Source organism: Penicillium canariense, assembly GCF_028826845.1.
Source record: "Penicillium canariense strain IBT 26290 chromosome Unknown utg000003l_segment0_segment0, whole genome shotgun sequence".
Taxonomy (NCBI): Eukaryota; Fungi; Ascomycota; class Eurotiomycetes; order Eurotiales; family Aspergillaceae; genus Penicillium; species Penicillium canariense.
Window position 1 is genome coordinate 2,098,897 of NW_026622730.1, and position 18,640 is coordinate 2,117,536.

The 18,640-nt window shown below is 50.5% G+C and overlaps 7 protein-coding genes across 7 annotated transcripts; 5 read left to right on the plus strand and 2 right to left on the minus strand.

Annotated features, from left to right (window-relative positions):
• Positions 1–253: 253 nt before the first annotated feature.
• N7482_005591 (putative nuclear RNA binding protein) lies at positions 254–2,437 on the plus strand (the record flags this gene model as incomplete). The annotated part of the gene is made up of 1 exon (XM_056687716.1): positions 254–2,437. One exon carries the CDS (start codon positions 254–256, stop codon positions 2,435–2,437), a length of 2,184 nt encoding a protein of 727 aa, XP_056543271.1.
• Positions 2,438–3,775: 1,338 nt separating this feature from the next.
• N7482_005592 (uncharacterized protein) lies at positions 3,776–4,996 on the plus strand (the record flags this gene model as incomplete). The annotated part of the gene is made up of 1 exon (XM_056687717.1): positions 3,776–4,996. One exon carries the CDS (start codon positions 3,776–3,778, stop codon positions 4,994–4,996), a length of 1,221 nt encoding a protein of 406 aa, XP_056543272.1.
• A 414-nt stretch (positions 4,997–5,410) lies between these two features.
• On the minus strand, positions 5,411–7,765 carry N7482_005593 (uncharacterized protein; the record flags this gene model as incomplete). Its single annotated transcript, XM_056687718.1, has 9 exons — positions 5,411–5,598; positions 5,652–5,744; positions 5,800–5,859; positions 5,919–6,052; positions 6,112–6,215; positions 6,270–6,427; positions 6,478–7,115; positions 7,179–7,555; positions 7,625–7,765. 9 exons carry the CDS (start codon positions 7,763–7,765, stop codon positions 5,411–5,413), a joined length of 1,893 nt encoding a protein of 630 aa, XP_056543273.1.
• Positions 7,766–9,681: 1,916 nt separating this feature from the next.
• Positions 9,682–12,037, minus strand: N7482_005594 (uncharacterized protein; the record flags this gene model as incomplete). The annotated part of the gene is made up of 3 exons (XM_056687719.1): positions 9,682–9,926; positions 10,031–10,965; positions 11,037–12,037. 3 exons carry the CDS (start codon positions 12,035–12,037, stop codon positions 9,682–9,684), a joined length of 2,181 nt encoding a protein of 726 aa, XP_056543274.1.
• Positions 12,038–13,029: 992 nt separating this feature from the next.
• N7482_005595 (WW domain-containing protein) lies at positions 13,030–13,808 on the plus strand (the record flags this gene model as incomplete). The annotated part of the gene is made up of 2 exons (XM_056687720.1): positions 13,030–13,336; positions 13,396–13,808. 2 exons carry the CDS (start codon positions 13,030–13,032, stop codon positions 13,806–13,808), a joined length of 720 nt encoding a protein of 239 aa, XP_056543275.1.
• Positions 13,809–17,794: 3,986 nt separating this feature from the next.
• On the plus strand, positions 17,795–18,031 carry N7482_005596 (uncharacterized protein; the record flags this gene model as incomplete). The annotated part of the gene is made up of 1 exon (XM_056687721.1): positions 17,795–18,031. One exon carries the CDS (start codon positions 17,795–17,797, stop codon positions 18,029–18,031), a length of 237 nt encoding a protein of 78 aa, XP_056543276.1.
• Positions 18,032–18,174: 143 nt separating this feature from the next.
• N7482_005597 (glycosyl hydrolase family 79 C-terminal domain-containing protein) lies at positions 18,175–18,411 on the plus strand (the record flags this gene model as incomplete). The annotated part of the gene is made up of 1 exon (XM_056687722.1): positions 18,175–18,411. One exon carries the CDS (start codon positions 18,175–18,177, stop codon positions 18,409–18,411), a length of 237 nt encoding a protein of 78 aa, XP_056543277.1.
• Between the last annotated feature and the right edge of the window lie 229 nt (positions 18,412–18,640).

Consider the following 18,640-nt stretch of genomic DNA (forward strand, 5'->3'; position numbering starts at 1 on the left):
ATCTTGCACCTCTATTTCTATGCTACACCCGCTTGTCGGGCCAGCGCAGGACTGAACCTTCCCGCCACAAGGACGCCGTGAGCAAGCAGGGATAATGAAGGACGCGCCCGGCGCAAAGGTGAGTGGCGCCCTTGCACTACATCATGCCCATACAATCGTTTCTTCCAGGGCTTGCCTTAAAAAGCAAAGAAAAGGGGGGGGAGGATTCTGACTCGTTCGCCGCCGCTATTAGGGACCCTCCGGCCCGGTTGAAATGGAAGTCGACCCGAGCCCCGCGCAACAACGCACTTCGCGAAAACATTTGCGCAGCAGCGACGAAGATGGCAATTCAGATTGGAGTTCGGATGTCTCCGGTCGTTTCGACGACGCTGCCGAGGAGCCCGAGCTGCAGGATTACAAGTCGCCTTCCGCAAAGTCGGTGAAACGGCGCCGCTCGAATGATTGGCCTCTCCCCGAGGAAGCCGCGGACTATGGTCACCACGATCGCCGCACCGTTCGCAACGGACATACCACTGCCGCTCTTGGACCGGGATACAAGGTCTCGCCGCGGGCATCGCCTCGTACTTCAGCCGCGTCGCTGCGTGGCCGGTTGGGGGGCGTACCGACCAATAGTCCTCGCACTCGGCTGGGTCGGCGGTCGCGTTTCGTCGAGGCAACTATGTCTGATAGTGTTAGCGAGAAGCCTCCTAGCATTTTCATGCACGACGGGAAACCGGCTGGTCCGCGGCATCGACAATCTGGGATCTTCCGATTTGGAAAGGCAATCGCCTCGGCCTTCAATCCGTTCGGGGGTTGGGGCAAGAGCTCCCCGGAGAATGTCAATCCACAACCTCCAACGGATGCCCTTAGCCAAGCGGAGCAGGCTTATGCTGAGCTGAAGAAGGCTGGTTACAAGGGTACGAACAAAAGCGCTCACATGCAAAGCCACAACGCAAGCCACGGTGTTGTGGACCCGGCCAATGCCGACCGGACATGGCAAGCAATCCAAGAGAAGATGGACTATGGCTCTACCATGGGTGGTGCTGCTGTTCAAACAGGAGATCGGGTGGACATTCATACACCTTCGCGATCTACATCCAAATCCTCTAAGCGCTCCTCGTTTCAAGACTTACGGTCGCTGGGACTCCCGTTCATGCGGCAACATGATCCACCGTCTTCAACATCAATCTACCAAGAGCGAACGTCAGAAGAGTCCAATGAGAATACCGGGCTTCGGAAGCAAAAGTCTCGAAAGGAGCTTTCACGCCAGACTAAACTGCTCAAAAAAGTCAGCAATCTCGAGGACAAGCTGGAACGCGCTCGGCGAGAACTTCGCCAGCTGTCCGGCAGCGCAGAGCCACTGCCCGCACCTACACCGGACCCAAAGTCCAGGAGCATGGACATGGATCCTGGCAGCTATCCTCGCAAATTTGTCCCTGGAGCTCTCCCCACCCTTCCATCGGAACGTCTCCTGGACCAACAAGCCATGATGGCCGAATCTCCCGAGTCCTACGCGGCCGAACTAACTGCTTTCCCGTCCTTGGAGGGCCGAGGAAGCGCCTCGCTCGAGGATTCACAGTCGGCCCAGAGCACAACTGGGGTGCGGTCACCGAGCAGGCGGCCCCGAGAGTCGCGGCCGTCGTCCACGAGTAAGGAAAGCCCTTCCCGCAAAAGGAAGTCCCCCGTTCCTGAACCTATCGCTAGTCGGCCCCCGATATATGGCCAGCCCAATCCGACGCGCCGCATCGACACCGACATCGACATCAACATCGACAACGACCGCGACGACGACCGCCCGCCCAAGCACGATAATGACCTGATCGACTTCGGCCTCCTCAGCCCGCCACGCCAGGCGAAGTGGCAGAAGTTCGAAGCCGGCGACAGCCCGGGCTCCATCGAGCGCAAGCGCAACGTGGACCTATTCGCGCAAGAAGCACCAGGTTCGATGCACAAAAGGTCCCCATCTGCCCAGCCCCGATCATCTCCGGCCGCCACTCGCTCACCAAAATCCAAGGCCGTACGATCCCCGCCCCCACTGCGTATGAAACGCGGTCACTCGCACTTGCGCTCCGTGTCGCCCGCCTTTGCCGCTGCCGCGCCTGAATCATATGCCACCGCGACCCCCGACGTGTTCTCGTCGTCTCCCGCGCCCAATGAAATACACCATGCGTTCTACCTGCAGCAGCACTGTCAACTCGATCCCGATCGCAGCCCGAGCTCTTCGCCGTCAAAATCCAGCCCGAGTCGGAAGCGGCGGTGGCAGGATAGAGATATTCCGCCTGTGCCGCCCCTGCCGAAGGAGCTTCTTCTAGATGCCGCCAAGGTGAACGAGTCCCCAAGGAAGAAGTCGAGCACTGCAAAAAATCGTGCTGCAGCGCTTGAGGCACAGACGTCTTCTGTGCAGAACCAGCAAACCTCTGGCGCAGAAAAGTATTCCTGGCCTGATGATATCTTTTGAGATGGCTTATGCGGAGTTGGTACGGAGCGAGATGGTTGATTTGAGCGGTTTAAATTGCTAGCTGTGTTGGGTTTGCTCGTCGCCGGCAGGCGTACGCGATGTAACGATGTTATGACTTATACCCTGGCGCTTGGATTGGATTGTCAACTGTGTGCTACGCCGTTTATCGGATCAATAAATGATTTCTTGCTTCCACGTCAATTTCTCTTCTGCATGTACAGGTCTAAGGCTGGTGGAACCCTCCAGCTTTAGCCCCGGTGGAGCTCGTATCATTGTATGCCTGGCCGAGACTCGCAAGAAAGACGGTCACTGTCTATAGACGGAATGGCGGGAGCCAGGTTGGTAACACATGGGCGAGGATTGGCAGTACCGCCCCGAGTGATAATATGATTCCCAGATCAAGATACAGGCAGATGAGACTATTGGAGAGGGCAGCGAACAACCCGCCGCAAAATGTAACGCCATATCTAGTTTAGATTTGAAATTGTGCGAATGATAGTCTCGTCAACTCAGATAGACGAGTGACTTACAGCACAACTACCATGCTCGTGCCTATTCCACAGCTGCGTATCATGTAGGGGATGAGTGAGCCCAGTCTGCAATTATTGACTACAGCCACGAAGAACGAGGCTCCGGCGCGGAGGCTTTTGGGATACAGCCATTTTATCTGAGGTGTAGTGTAGCAGAGAAGCTCCGATCGCTGCCAATCGGCAAATATCTATATTGAATCATTATAGCAAGATTGTTACTGAACATCGCCAATGAGCCCTGCATCATGGACTAGAATGGTCTATGAATGGAATCCCGTCTTTGAGGAGGCTTGCAGTTGGCTGTTGAGAAGCTACCGTGCCCTTGCAACCAGTAGTTCTGGGCAAAAGGCGAGGGGTAATATGATGGGGTCTTCAATCAAGTGCGCAATGTCCTCTGCATATCAAAGATGGATTCAATTGGTCTTAGCTTCTTATATTTTGGGAGAGAATCAAACCTGCGAGTTGATAATGTGGGCCCCGAAGAACAAAATGAACGAAACTACAAAGTTGGCAATGAGGCCCCCTTCCCCTTTCTATGGCCTCTATAATGGACGGTAAATGGCATGGCTGATCAATTCTGATACCTAATTTACTGCTCGGATAGCCTGGGAAGGCAGCCATCTTTCGTATTTGGTATGGTGCGTGCGTTGGCGGGTCCCTTCTTTCAGCCTCACCTCCTCGCCCCTCGAAACTTCCCTTTGATCGGATGAATGCATATCCTCAAGAGGCTGTCACTATACCAACTTTAAAAACAAAATAAGAAAGGACCCTCTTGCTTCTTTTCTTCCCTTTCCTCTGCTAGACCACAATGCAGTTGCTAGACTTTCCGACCGAGCTGCTGGAAGCCATCGCCCACCACCTTCAATCACAGGCAGATATCAATTCCCTGCTACAAACAAATCGACGCCTATACTGTATCTTGAATCCCCATCTCTACACCTTCAATGCTCGGTCTTGCAATGCTCGTTTCTCGAGCTCGGCCTTGTCATGGGCTGCTGAGCACCACCAACTACGAACTGCGAAACACTCCCTTCGGCATGGTATGACCGCACTGCTTGACTGGGATCGCGACCCTTTACATATCGCCACTTCCAACGGAGATGAGGACATGGTCATGTTGCTACTCCAACATGATGCTGGAGTCGACTGCAGGAAACTCAGGCAGACTCCACTATATGTAGCGGCCACGAGGAACCATGAAGGAGTTGCCAGGTTGTTATTGCAGAATGGGGCGGATATAGAATCAAACAATTTCGAGGGGAACCTGTACCGGTACAACACCCCGCTGCACATCGCTTCTTACTTTGGGCACGTCGCGATGATGAAACTTCTGCTCGAGAGAGGGGCTAATATCGAGGCGGAAAATTCGAACGGGAACACGCCGTTGATCCAGGCTTTGCGTGGATCACAACCGACAGCCTTTCAGCTTTTGGTTGATAGCCATGCGAGACTGACTAGGGCTGGAGAGTCCCATTCGATCTTGCACGAGGCAGCCTTGGAAGGTAATGTGGGAATCGTCAGGGTTCTCCTTGACAGGGGGCTTGACCCGAACTCGCGAGACCGGACGGGTCGTACGCCCCTCGTCAGTGCGGCATTGCAAAGCTGTTATGGAGTTGTGAAGCTTCTTGTGGAAAGAAAGGTGGACCTTGAGATGAAAGATCATCAAGGCTTGACCGCGCTCAGCACATGTGCCTTCTTTGGCCTCATAATTCCCTTGGAAATCCTTCTTGACTGCGGTGCGGACCCAAACACATCCGATGTGCATGGAGATACCCCGCTGCATAAGGCCGTCACACACGATCAAGATATTATCACCAGGGCATTGGTTGAAAATGGGGCCAACCTGGAGGCTAAAAACGGTAGTGGCGAAACGCCACTCTTCCACGCGGTGCGGGAACAGACCGAAGCGAATGTTCGGTTCTTACTTCAGCAGGGTGCTGATCGTACTACCAAAAGTGATGATGGGACCACTTTGCTCTATCTTGCTGCTCAGTTTAATAACAAAGTTATACTGGGATTGTTGCAATAGATACGTGTATGGACCTAGCTGCTGTGGTTCTCAGAAGAAACCAGACTATAGCATCGTACACGAAATAAATTTGCCCGTTGTCTCGTTCCACAAGGGAATCAAGAACAGAACTTTCCAGTTAGCCGCTCGCGGGTCACTCCATTCTCTTATTGACTGATGCAGGTCTGAGTATCACGCTTGTCTACAATATTTTCATGTACGAAGATATTATGGGGAGAAGATGACGAATGTATTAACGTATTCATTAACAAGACTAAGGTGGGAAAATAAGCTGATCAACTCAAGCATTGGTCTTTGGTGAACCTCTCTCGAATATGACCCATCCTCGTATCTCCACCGGTCAGTACAGAGAACCCCCTATTGTATATCTGCAGCTATAGACGGAACAGATGCTAAGGTCTGCCTATATATTCTCTACTCCAGTTCTGCTCTCGGCGCTACGCGAACTCGCTTGTCCGCATTAGTCTCCGCCTCATCAGCCGTCGCGATGATCGCTGGTGGCTTGGGAATGTTCTGTCGGAAAATGTGTCGCTTGATAAAGTAGGGCAGCCACACCTTCAGCTCGTGGCCAATGAATTTACTGGTTGGGACTGAGAAGACCTCTGTCGGAGATGTCAGCGGACGGGCATGTAACGCACTCGCGATTTTCACTTACGATCCAGCTCTTCTAGGGTGAGCTGTTTGGTCTCTCTGACAAAGCAGAATATCATGAACCAAGCGACAAGATTAAGTCCAGCATAGAAGCCAACTATATGTCGGGTCAGCAGGTCATCCCGTGGCAGCATTGAGCAGGATTCTCTTACAGGCACCAGTTGGAGTCATCACCGTCTGCATTCGAGGGAAAGTCAAACTAAGAATGCCGGCTGCACAAACGCGCTGTCAGCAAGATCGGCTTCGGTAGCTTGACAAGTGATTAGCTTACCAAATGTGTTGTTGATGCACACAGCCCAGGCCATCCCTTGCTCACGCTGAATAGTGGGGAACACCTCCGCAGAGTATTGAAATGCCACTGGTCCTTCACCCAGAGAGTAACAGATGGTGAATAGATAGACAAACCTATTCGACGAATTCAAATGGTTAACACTTGGAGCTGCAAACACCATTTAAAGACTTACAAGACAACTGGTCCGATTTTTTCGCCCCGACTCCTGCCATCATTTGGGTCACCCAAAAGCGAGAGACCGGCAGCCAATAGGAAGATACACATAAGAGGGAACGTCTTCATGGGAAAAGAGGTCAGCAGGAGTTTTGCATATCACGAAATACAACTTACAATCAGAGTCAGGGTCCTTCTGCCCTTTGTGTCGATAAGGAACAACGTAGGAATGGTCGACACAACTTGAATAGCACCGTAGCCAAGAGAAGCGTATAAGGCCTGGACGGGGGTGTAGCCCACATTTTCGAAGATAGTTGAACTATAGAAAGAGATGACTGCGAGGTGTCAGGTATGACCTTTGGCTTCGAAAGGATAGGTTGCTTACTATTAATACCGCACATTTGCTGGGCAATCATGACGGTCGAAGCACCATAGTTGGCTCGCCTGATCCTAGGCACGGTGAACAAGTCCCGCATGCGGGAGAAGTATCCGGCGCCTCGGGCTTCCTTCAGTTCCTCCTCATAGATGACCCATGAATAGTAAAAGTCTCTTGCACCAATAATAGGATGAGCTCGAAGACGACACATCGATCGGAAGCCTTTCGCGTGCTTGCCATGCTTCATGAGCCAGCGAGGGGACTCTGGACAAAAGAAGATTCCAATCATGAGTATGAATGATGGAATGAATGCTGAGCCGAGCTGAAGGCGCCAAGATAGAGCACCAGTGTCTTTGACAATGACGTTGGCGCAGAATCCCAAGAAGATACCTGCGACAACCCAAAGTTGCCAGAACATAACGAGGGCACCACGAATACGGTGCGGGGCCATCTCAGCTGAGTAGATAGGCACTGTCGCATTCTTTGCGCCAATACCAATTCCCATCACGAATCGTGCAGCGAAGAGTTCTTGCCATGTTCTTGCGAAGCCGGAGCCAATTGGGGTGGCAGTAAGGCAGGCAGCAGTGAGGAAAATTTCACCTCTTCGGCCCAAGTAGTGGTTAAGTGGATCGACAATAAAAGCGCCACTATTTGCACGGTCAATTCCGCGGATCAGAGCCGGGAGCATTAGTTGATGTCAGGTTACTCACATCAAGCCAGCGGTTAAGAAGATAATAGCATTGACGACACCCACGATCCATTCGTCCTTTCCCGTCCCATTAATGCCCAGCGCCTCGGGGAAAGACAGATTGGCTCCATTCGATCCCGTCTGGTCCCATCCTTGCGTGGCGGCTCCAACAGCGCACAGCGCGATTGAGTACCACAGCATCCACGGGCCGTGCCATTTATGATCTCTTTCGTATGCAAGCGCGGCCCGCTCGTCCTCCTTAAGCTCGGGTATATCCTCGAATCCTTTTGGATCCCGAGCGACCAGGGCAGCCCGACCAAACAGGTCTGCGTGCTCGGACATGCCGTGCATTTCGGCAAACCCCCGGGCATCTTCAATGATTTGCGCCTTAGGGAATCGCTGCGGGAATCAAATTGGTCAGTATTACCAGAGGGATGTGGCGCCGAATCGGCTGATTGCGAAGCTGACCTTCAGGGGGTTCACGACGATGTTGAGAGCGCGAGTCTGATGAGAGCCCGAGACCGCCTCAGCTTTCGTTGGTGCCTGGACCTGAGGCACGAACTCATCGTGAGCAAGGGGATCCTTGGTTGGAAATTCCTTTTCGTTCATGGTGGCTCGAAGTGCAATCTTGCAGCTTGGGAAGTAGCACACGCGATGAGCCTTCTTTGAATCTTCGTCCACTATGATTTCGGACGAAAACCTGCGTGGGGAGCATAGGCTACCCCACTGAATTTAATGCTCGGCCTAACTAACAACCCCCCCATGGGGTAGGGCGTACGTAGATAGGACGGGCCCAAGCGAAAGTCACGCTGGAGCCATTGGAGCACCCTTGGCGGCTTTGCCCAGAATCCTGGACGGCCTAAACGCGAGTCAGCATTAGGAAATCTTGGAGGAGGATCACCGCGCTACCCGGTCAACCAGGTCAGCCTCGTCAGCCACCGGGCGCCCCATCCTTGTATAGTTACGCCATTTTAGGGCTTAAGTGGGCTAGGTCCAGAGAGCAAAAGCAAAGTGACCGTGCCACAAGAAATGGTTCTCCAGAGTCTCACCGCTCAATAGCTCATATAATCTGTCAATATTGATCTCAGTTTGCCCAGGGAATAACGTGGGTGGATCGGCGTGTGGGTTGTTGAAATGGCCGTGCGGTGTAGGATTGGCTCTCGGCGGCTCCACCGAAAGCGCTCATAGCGTATGCGGGGGAAACGGATCGAAGGATAAGTCGAGGCAAAAGCCGAGAGAGCCAAGCGGTTGAGTCACAGTTATTGGCGAGCAGACTGGTTGAGCTTTTGCCCAGTGGGCCTTTTCTGCTGCTAAGCTGACCCGTCCCATCCTGTGACTGCCAGTCAGCAGGCAATCTCGGGGACAGTCGAACAATCCTGCCTTGGTGTTCCCGGTCGTGCCTCTGTTGGCTAAAAGAGTTCAGGGCGCGCCTTGGTGCTCGTAAGAACAGAGATCTGCTGCATTGACCATAAGTGACTGGTGTACATTCGTCATGTTTTCGGTGTATAGTTGATTGCCGGGCTCTGGAGACGGGCGTTTCAGGTGGCTTGGTGGCTGAACTTAGGTTACATTCGGAATTAAGAATATAGTCAGCTATATAAACAGGATAATGTCTGCCGGGCCTATCTGGGCTGCCGCTTTTACGCACTTCGGCTCAGGCTCACCGAGTAGATTTCAGCATGGGCCGTCAGAGATCAGATCAGTGTGGTCATGTGACGACTGATGCTCAGTAATTGTTCTGTGATTGTTCTGTGCATGTCTACAATGCTTTCTCGTCGACTGCTTACTTAATGATGTGTAATCCCGATGGTCGGTCAGACCAATCGATCAAGTGGGAAGATCCGGCTGAAGCAAAAGGTCCATCAATACTTCCAGTACTCAGAAGTCTTGATCACCCGGTTTAAATTCTATAGTGATGCTCCTACTATCATACGTGTGTAGAACTAAGTATATCGATCTGAAGAAGGGACAGAGGGGGTTTATTTCTTGGAGACTCGGCCTATTACTATATTTTATCTATACCTTATAGATAAACAACATACCTGCTCCATCTTAAACACGCGGGCGCTGTAGGCTGCTAGCTATAGAATATACAGCTCTTCATATCTCCCGGACTAATATAATAGGGCTAAAGGGGCGGGGATCGAGACGGCCTTCTGTAGGTTTCGTGTCAGATAATGGCTGGCTACTTTGCTACAGTCTCTATCGCGGGCAAAAGAACGGCCCGCTGAGCCCAGATCGCGGCCAGTCTCCTGACGAGCGACATCCTCATAGTTGGTATTTCGTCTTTCGAGTGTTAACACTGCAGCAAAGCCCGTGGTTACCCCAGTGGTATACTACACTTTCTATTATCCCGGACTCGGCAGGTAGGAGGACCACAACTTAGGAACACGCCGGCAGTGGTGGCAAGGCTCAGCGGCGATACTCCCAAACAGTCGCGACTGTAGCGTCATCAGCCTCGACTGGCCCTGTACAAAGCTTCACAGTCCTGGCAACCTATCTAAGGATAGTCTTTTGTACACAAACTAAAATGCCGACAGCTGGCCACGCTGAATCTCTTGCTTGTTAAGGGTGGTCCACTGCCCTAACAGGTCTTCTAGATTGCCTGGCAGCGAGAGACCTTCAACAAACGGGTCAAATTCGGTCCACAGGTTGTCAGGCGAGATGTCCTTGGTATGGACCTTTTCGAGCGGAGCGACACCTTCGCTCACCGGATTAGGTCCTTCAGAAAAGCTTTCACGCCGAGGCTTCAAGATACCCTTGGGGGATGCTGTAGCATTAGGATCTCCCTGAGCAGGTAGATCGACCATGGCAGATTGACCGTCAATGAATGGTGAATTTCGGTCTTCCAGCAGCCTGTTTGAGACAGGTGACTGGTCACTTCTGGAGCTATCGGTGCTGCTGTGTCGGCGGCGCCCCCTTCCTTCCGCTTGATATGCGCCTGTTCTGGCTTCCACTCCTGAACAGCAGCCTTCTCGATCTCCAGTTCCTGTTTCGGTTTCTCCTCCTCCAGAACCGCGTTCTGCCCTTCTTTTGTAATAATCTGCGCCTCATCAAATTTCTTCAGTCGCCAATCGAATTCCGTTTGCGTTCGCCGGAACGAGCGTTCAGATCGCCGCTCCGGGCGCAGACGTTCACTCATCTCATCCTCATACCACTCCTCTTCCTTACGCTGCGAGCGGGACGCACAAGATGGGGGTAGGAGCACGACTTCGCGCGGCGGGGAGCTCTTCTCACGGATCTTCTCGAGCTCACGCTCCAGTCGCTCGATCTCCAGCTGGCTCTTCCAGATCTCCATATCTTTCCGGTAGTCACTCCTCTCGAGCATGCGCTGGTCCGTGGCAATCTCTGGGTCACGAGGGGAGGGGGATGATTCGTGAGAGAGACTACTGGCAACACTCCATTGTAACAAGCGCACTACTTCCTCATCCGAGTCATCGTACACCTTCCGCGGCACCCGTGGTGGCTTGCTGCCGTTGCCGGTGCGCTGCCCCTGCTCGTTGACTATAAACCTCGCTGGCCTTGTTCGCTCGAAGGAACGCCGTCTGCCCATTGGAGGCGAGTGGGACATGCGTGAGGGTGGCTGCACCGACATCAGGGAGGTCTCTTTGGTTTCTGGGTGTTGGCGAGAGACGGAGCGACGATGGATAGGGGTGCGGTCTTTCCGGCCACGGATGGACAAGTCGGTCTCGGAGAAGTCCGATTCGTCTGGGTCAAGATAGTGGTCCACAGGCATTTTTGTAGATTGTGATGAGTGGTATAAGCCTGCAAGGGACGGAGAACGACTGGTGACGTTGGGCTGGAGAACGCTCACAGGTTTTGACTCGCTATCAACGTCAGTGAAATTCACGCTAAGAGAAAAGATAGGACGCGTACGTACGCAAAAAGCGAGTGATCAATGTGAATCGAGGGTCCATGTTCGATTTGGAATCGCGTGATTTCTCCGGAGTGGATATTTAAAACACCGTTCTTGATTCGGGAGTGTCTGTTCTTCTCAAGCTTGCTTTTGCACAATTCGATCTCATCAAGCATGCTCTGCATAAGGACATTGTATTCCTTCAGCTCAGGGGATGTATTGCCTTCTGTAGCTCTATGGGCTCCAATCTGACCTTCACTGCTGTTCGCGTGGTCCATTGAATCCCGTAAAGATTGATTCTTTAAGAGCGGCTGGGGGGTTTTTGAATTGTACTTCTCATCAGAAGTCTCATCAGTGCTAGCGTGGGATGACCTGCTGCGTGTCGTCTCTGTCGAGAGACCTCGAGAAAATTCCACGCCCGTATCAGACTGCCGTGTTTTTGGGGTTTCAGTTTGACTTTCTAACAGATTTTGCAGCAAGTCACGCTGCTCTTGGACTAGGGTTGGAATATGGTTGCTGATGAAATATAAATAAGGAATCATAAAATGGAGGAACAGACATGCGTACCTTCGAATCTGACCCGCATACAAAATCACATTAAGTAGAAGTAGCATCGTCGACTTTAGCCTTTCTAAGGTGATCTTGAGCTGATCCAGGCTCGGTTCAAGCAGTACTATCCGAAACTTTCCAGTGACTTGCTGAAAGCGACCCTTCCCAGGCTGGTCGTTATGATCAACCACTCTCTGGATCTGTCCAAGTACGTCCCGACACTGATTTAGGACAAGGCCTAGAGTGCGAAATGCCTCATCTGAACAGAGTTTAGACGACTCCTCCGCCTTCAGGTTGTCGCCTAGTTCACGCAAAATGGCACTGACGAGCGCGATCTCGTTGGACAAGAGCTGGATAGAGTCGTTGGCATTCTTGACCCGTCGGTAGAAGGAGAAGAGTTTGACGGATAATTTAGTGCCTAGGTCTGCGACTTGTATGATACTGGCGGCGACACCGAGGGCCTCCAGGCCAGACATGATGGCAAGATCACAGCAGGGCGATAATAATGCGAGCTCGAAATGGACAGGTTTTTAAGGGACTGAGGAGTTGAGGCCTTCACCGCACTAGGCGGGGTTGGCGCTTTGACATGTAGATCCCCGCAAGTTGCTGCGGATATCCTTACAGTGGCGGCCGTTATCATCTTCCATATCGGAAACATAGTGACGCTCTTTCTAACCCTAATCACCTATATGTTTACTCCGTATTTGAAGATCTGTTCCGATGTTGAATTATATAATACAAACTGAGTAAAAACCCGAGGACGTTGTACTGTAAATACTGTACTATATGTTCATGAATTGTTACATGTCTAATACTATGGCCTTGGAATTCGCACACTCCCACTGGTCCGTGCTAAACCTACTTTGGTAAAAGTTAATGCCTTGATGCCCCTTTTATTTCCTTGAGAAGTTCTACCATATATACAGCTGAATATTAAACATGCGCTATCGATAGTAGAAACGCGTATCGTACCATTAGTTATTTTAGTACGGAGTAATAATACCAGCGTGTAAACAGAGTAGGGTACAAATATTCGCTAGTCAAATTATAAGAAATCGACGAAGCTAAAAATAACGACAGCTAGATACGCGTCAGGGACGCCAAATGACATGAGCATGCTCCAGGGGAGAGGCATCCTAGTAGCTAAAAAGCTTATCATGAGCATGCTCTAGGGGAGAGGCAACCTAGTCGCTAAAAAGCTTATCATGACCCGGAATAGACCCACTTAAAGACACCTGTCCATAGAGCGTCTGGTTGAGGGGCAAATGAGTGTCGACCAGCCGCTTAGATGCGTTGTCGTCTGTGTGGCGTTGTTTCAGATAGTTAATTAAGGGGGGGGGAAAGGGCGTTATCATTTATAATGGGTGATGTTCCCATAAAGGTCACCCAGGATTCCCCCTTTGCGATTGTCGCTCCGTACCTTTTTTTGGTTGATCATTTAATTATTTTCTTGTCGCTAGACCTCGCCATGTACGGTTCTCACATACCACAAGGCTCGCCTCAGGGACATGGAGGGGCCCCTCTCCCCCCGGGATGGACAGCGCAGTACGTGGCCGAGGAGCAGCGTTATATCTTCATTAACCAGCGCACCGGGGAGCGTAGCTGGACACATCCTAGTCCTCCTTCGAATTATGGCGGGCCTGCTCCTCGGGGTTATCCCCCCAGCAGTGCTGGCCCCGGAGGTGCGCCGCAGAACCACAACATGCTTTACGGTGGTGTAGGGCTGGCGGCTGGTCTGGCCGGCGGTGCCTTTATGATGCACGAACATGACAAGCGTAAGTGGTTTCGTTGGTTTCTAATAGTTCTTCACTTCGCCGCTCACCTACGCTCATAGACAAGGAACACGATATGGAGAGACGATATGCCGCCGAAGCCCAGATCAAACAGCATCAGTATGACGACCAGGTCCGCAGACTAGAGTACGAGAATCAGAACCTCCGCCAACAGGAGGCACGGGAGCAGGAGGTCGCGCGTGACTATCGGGAGGAAGCTCGGTTGGAGGACCAGCGTCGCTTTGAAGATGCACGGCGATTCCAGGAAGAGGAGCGGTTCGAAGAACGGCGGGAGTGGGACAACGAGCGTCGCTTTGAAGATGAACGGCGATTCCAGGAAGAAGAGCGGTTCGAAGAACGGCGGGAGTGGAACGACGAGCGTCGTTTTGAGCAGGAGCGGTTTGAGGAACCAATCATCCAGGAAGTGGTAGTCGAAAGAGTGGAGAAAGATTATGTCTATGATGACCGCTGGTGAGAAGGTCTCTAACCCTGGAACCTACCTCTCTTAGTAACTAGATCAGTTGATGACCCTTGCGGATACCGTCATATCCACAGTATTGGCCTCCAGAGCACAGTAGATCTCTAAATCGGTCTCTCTAAATCATGTATATTATAAATGTTTCTGCATGGACAAATGCGCTGGATTGATATGTCGCCGAATACCATGTCGTAAACTGAGGTTCTACTCCCTTTACTTAGTTTTGTTGGTGGTGGGTTGCGGCCAGCTGGTTGGTGGACTCCGGGGCTACTGGGGCCATGAGCGATGCTCAAAGATCATATGACAACTAATTGGATACCTAGGTAGGTTTAGCCTATAATCAGATGATCGCACAGTCTCAGACAGGTTTTCGTAGGTACATTCGATTATATAGTAGACTTCCCTTAAAAATGAATTAAGCATCAAGGGATCAAGTATTGCCGAAATAGGTTTAGTGTGGACGAGGGTGGGAGTGCGAGTTCCAAGAGCCTAAAACTAAACCACATCCACCATGACTTACAGTGGTGTAACATTAATATTTGACCTCGAGTACTTCGGCCCATGGACCCACTATTTTAGTATTGCCCGGCAGAAACCTCTGATATTCAATCATCCTAATAGCTGGTGTGCCATCCTTCATATTTAATAACGTCAGCTACCCTGTGAGGCATGGTATCAGATAGATACTTAAAGATATCAATATCTAGGCCTTCCTATGCTTCCTGGGCAGCTTGCAGTAGTAGATCTAGTGTTGATTCGTTGTTTGGAAGATGCATAAGCTGGGGGTAGCGCTTTAATATTTCAGCTTTTAGTAACGCCTATAGATTCTTAATTGGATTTAAATTAGGCGAATAAGGTGGCCATTCTATGATATCACAATCTAGCTCACTTAGTGTCTCTCGTATAATATAAGTAGTGTGTACGGGCGCGTTATCTTGCTAGAAAATAGCCTTATCATCGAGACTATTTAGCAATGTAGGGAGGACACGACGATAAAGCTCTTCGATCGTTCGAGATGAGATACTACCACGACGAGAGTAAGGATCTCCGAATAGCGGAATGAGGCCAGAACGACGCGGTAATCCGGAAAAAGCAGCCCAAAATATCTGTTTAATCTACTTCCTACGCGCCGGGACTATCTAGACTTGATGGCCCTCCTTGTGATGGTAAAAAAGTTGATCTTTTGGACGCGTAAAGCTCTATTCTTGACGCTGGCCGATACTACGTTTAACTGTACATTCGTCGGACTAATAAACACGAGCCTAATCCGTAGCGGTAAAGTGTTAATATCTGTCGAAATATGTGGAGTGGTAACTTACCACTAAGAACGGGCTTATTCATCAAGCGCCCAGGTTTCTTATGTTTTTGTATGTAATACTAGCTTACAGAGAAACTCAGGCTTTGTAACAGCCGAGTATCGGCCGCACGGACAGAAATACGTCCGTACAGCCAGGGGATAGCTATTCAACAGGTAATCCCCCTGATCTTCTATCATCATCAATCTGATCAATTATCTCTCGTCCTATTGGACATCTTTCATACTAGCCTATACAGAATCAGCCCATTCTGTCAATATCTTTAGGCCTAGTTAAGGCGTTTTTCGGCGTATAAGGGCGTTAACGAGGGTTGTTACATCTTCCGCCACTTTCGAAGGCCCATCTCGTGTGTTAACCGCCAAATTGATATACGGTAGACCTTGAAATCAACCTTAGCGAGGAGATCTTCGATTAATATTGATGGTTGTTCTTGTATAGTCTCGTAGATGTGGTCACGATCGTCTTCGGTAAGCTTTTTCGGAGCTCCCGGGCGTGGTAAAGACTGTTGCTTTTGACGCTTCGCTTCTTGGGTAAGAGTGTATTGAATAGTTAAGCGTGGAATATTAGGAAATCGCATCGCTTTGATCTTCGTTGTACCCTAGTGGTTAGTGGTATGTAATTCGCATATCTTAGCGCGCGTTAGGCAGTCAAGCTCTGGGCCTCTTTTCCTGCGTGTAGGAGGCATGGTTTGATGGTAAACTAAATTGAAACGAAGTGATATTAATGCGTTGGATTGATATAGAACGCGTTGAATTATTGGGTGCCAAGATGCGCGCGCTGCTTGGTTACTAATAGAGTAGGCGGTCTGAAAGAGCGGTCAGGCTAAAAGTGGGCCTTAATGTACTCGAGGTCAAATATTAATGTTACACCACTGTATATCTTTCATACTATGTAGTATCATAGTCTCGTATTATTAACTGGTATGTACAAAACAAGTAATTTAATGCAACCATGTTAAGTTTAGCGTATCATGTGATTAGGGTTCGAAAACAAGGTTCTGTAGTACTCCGTTCGCTATATTCAGCCGCGTTCACCATTCTACATATGGCCAGTGACTGGCTGAGTATCCTATCATGAATAAGAAAATAGTTTTGAGGAAGTTAGTCCTGGTGCCATATCATGCAGATAATTTAGCAAGTCTCAACATGCCGGTGTTGCAGGGGGATGGGTGTCAGAGAATGGGAAATCAGTGGGCATAGAGGGGCACGGAGACCGCGTGTGTATTTGAGTTTGTGGCAAGCTACAGTATTATACGTCACATAGTTGTTCTAGAGATACAAGGGATGTAGTTATAGTTATTCTTAGAAAGCGATTATTGACAGCTGAGCCAAATATGGATTAGGGTGGTTTCGAGTACGTGCTGACAAACAGCGCGAAGTGTTCTTCAGGGAATCTGATTTCGACTTCCACTGTACACGAAGCATACACAGAAGCCATCAATGATTGGCCTACGGGACCGCCACAAAAGGGTCAAATTTGCTCGAGACGGAATAGTGTATAGCTAGCCAGTGCTGGCGTCTAGATGTCCCATGGATGGAGCTATGGAGCTTCCAAAGATGGAAGCTTCGTCCTAATTGATATTAGGTGATAAGTGCCGCAAACCTACCTTGTATCCTACACCTTATTTCTTCCCACTTAACCACCGCCTAGCAACTTCAACTATGAGAACTCTAAGTACTCGTGTCACATTTTATCCTAGGACGGAGCGACCTAGAGCGAACACAACCAAAGTCCAACTCACCACTTCCCCGAGCTGCTCTCCACAACTTCTTCTCTCCTTTAAAAGATCCATCGCTTATGTTTCGTGAGAAAAATCAACCTCACCACATTGATGATGCCCGCGAGAATGGCTTCTGGCCCTCTCCACCCCTTTCTCCCGATTCATCTCCCCCTCCTGGTATGTGAACGTTGATCTTTAAATGAAAGCCCACAGCACAGTAGAAAGAGTGGGAATGATCACTGACTACTAAATAAATAGATGATCATCAGTGAGGCCGTCGCGGCTCCCATCCCTCGCCCCGGCGTTGACGGGCGATATAATATCGATCTTGATGAAATGATTGAGATTTACCGAGCCTCTGCTAATCTTGAGGAATGTTCGTGGTAGTCTACAGTTTGTGGCAACCAGAGATAGCTCCTACGCTCTTTGGCCCGGTCTCCTTATCGTTCAACATTATCTGGGGTTACATTGTACTGCGAGTAGTCGTGGGCCAGTTGATAATGCTCTGGTGCGAGTGCCAGTCCCTGCGGCAGGCCGAGGTGAGGAGGAGGATGTGGAACTGAACCCATATCTTCATCGAGAGTAGAAGGTGTGGGTCAATGTCAGATAAGCGTCGCTATTTCAGAATGTCTGAAATATTCACTTCTTCAGCCCAAAGGGAAGCATAACAGATAATCACTCTCTGCTATCTCGCCGAGGCTCAAGTCCTGAGCATTTCCAGGCCTCCCGAGAACTACGGGCTTGCTAGACAGATGATGCGATAAACTACTAATTAGTAATCATGTAGTTTACTGCCTTGACGCAGAGATACTCTGGACTCCAGTACAACATACACGCTCCTCGGTTGGCATCCGATACATGCTATGCTCTCAAAAACAACCCGTGGGATTTGGATAACAGTATGTGGAGATCGATCATTGACTTGTACCTTCCTTACGGAGCTCCTCATGAATCATACGGCCATTACAGATCGATTCCCAATTATTGACAAGAATATCGAGTATATCGACGAGAATGACGAGAACGCGTTTGTTATCCCAGAGACTGGCTCCATCATTGGCACCAAGCCCGTGAACTTCTCTGCGCCTTTTGGTGCTGCACTTTCGGCCGTTGATTTCCATCTTCTGTCTCAGAGTGCTAAGCGAGTGTCGGCCCGAAGCCACGCACTCATTCTGGATACCTGATGGTTCGGGAGGCGAGAGGACAACCGGCCGGCCGTGCAAGGCATTTCCGCTTCTACGCCGTTCACTGCCGATTTGTGGCAAGGGTTCCCTTAGGTGGTCGAGATTGAGATACCTGGGCAACAGGATTTGTTAGTGCTCACGCCATGTATAGTCCAGACACTGATAAGATGGAACGCATTGCGCTGGTGAATTTGAAGGAATGGCACCCCGCCTGGAGCAGTGATAGGGGAAACGCTACGATTACTCTCGATGTTGGTGATGGAATGAGAACTGCAAATGTGCGGCGGTTACATGCACAAATGTGTGCGGCAGCAATGGGGCTTGAACTCGGCGATGCTGATGGCAATATCAGCCGGGCTGGGGAAGCAGTAGACCTATAATGTTGACCGAGGCCTGGGACATTTATCTCGGCAAAGCCAGAGGTGCTGTTTGACGTGGACGAGCAGGGAGGTAGGGACGACAATCTGCATAGCGCAGATCTACAGAAGCACATCGGCTCATAGACCAAAGTGGTCCTCTTTTTCCTTTTTGTTTGATTGAGGAAGTTGCCTCAGGAGATATGGTTATGGTACATTTGCATTTGCATAAAAGCGGCCTGATCTCCAAACC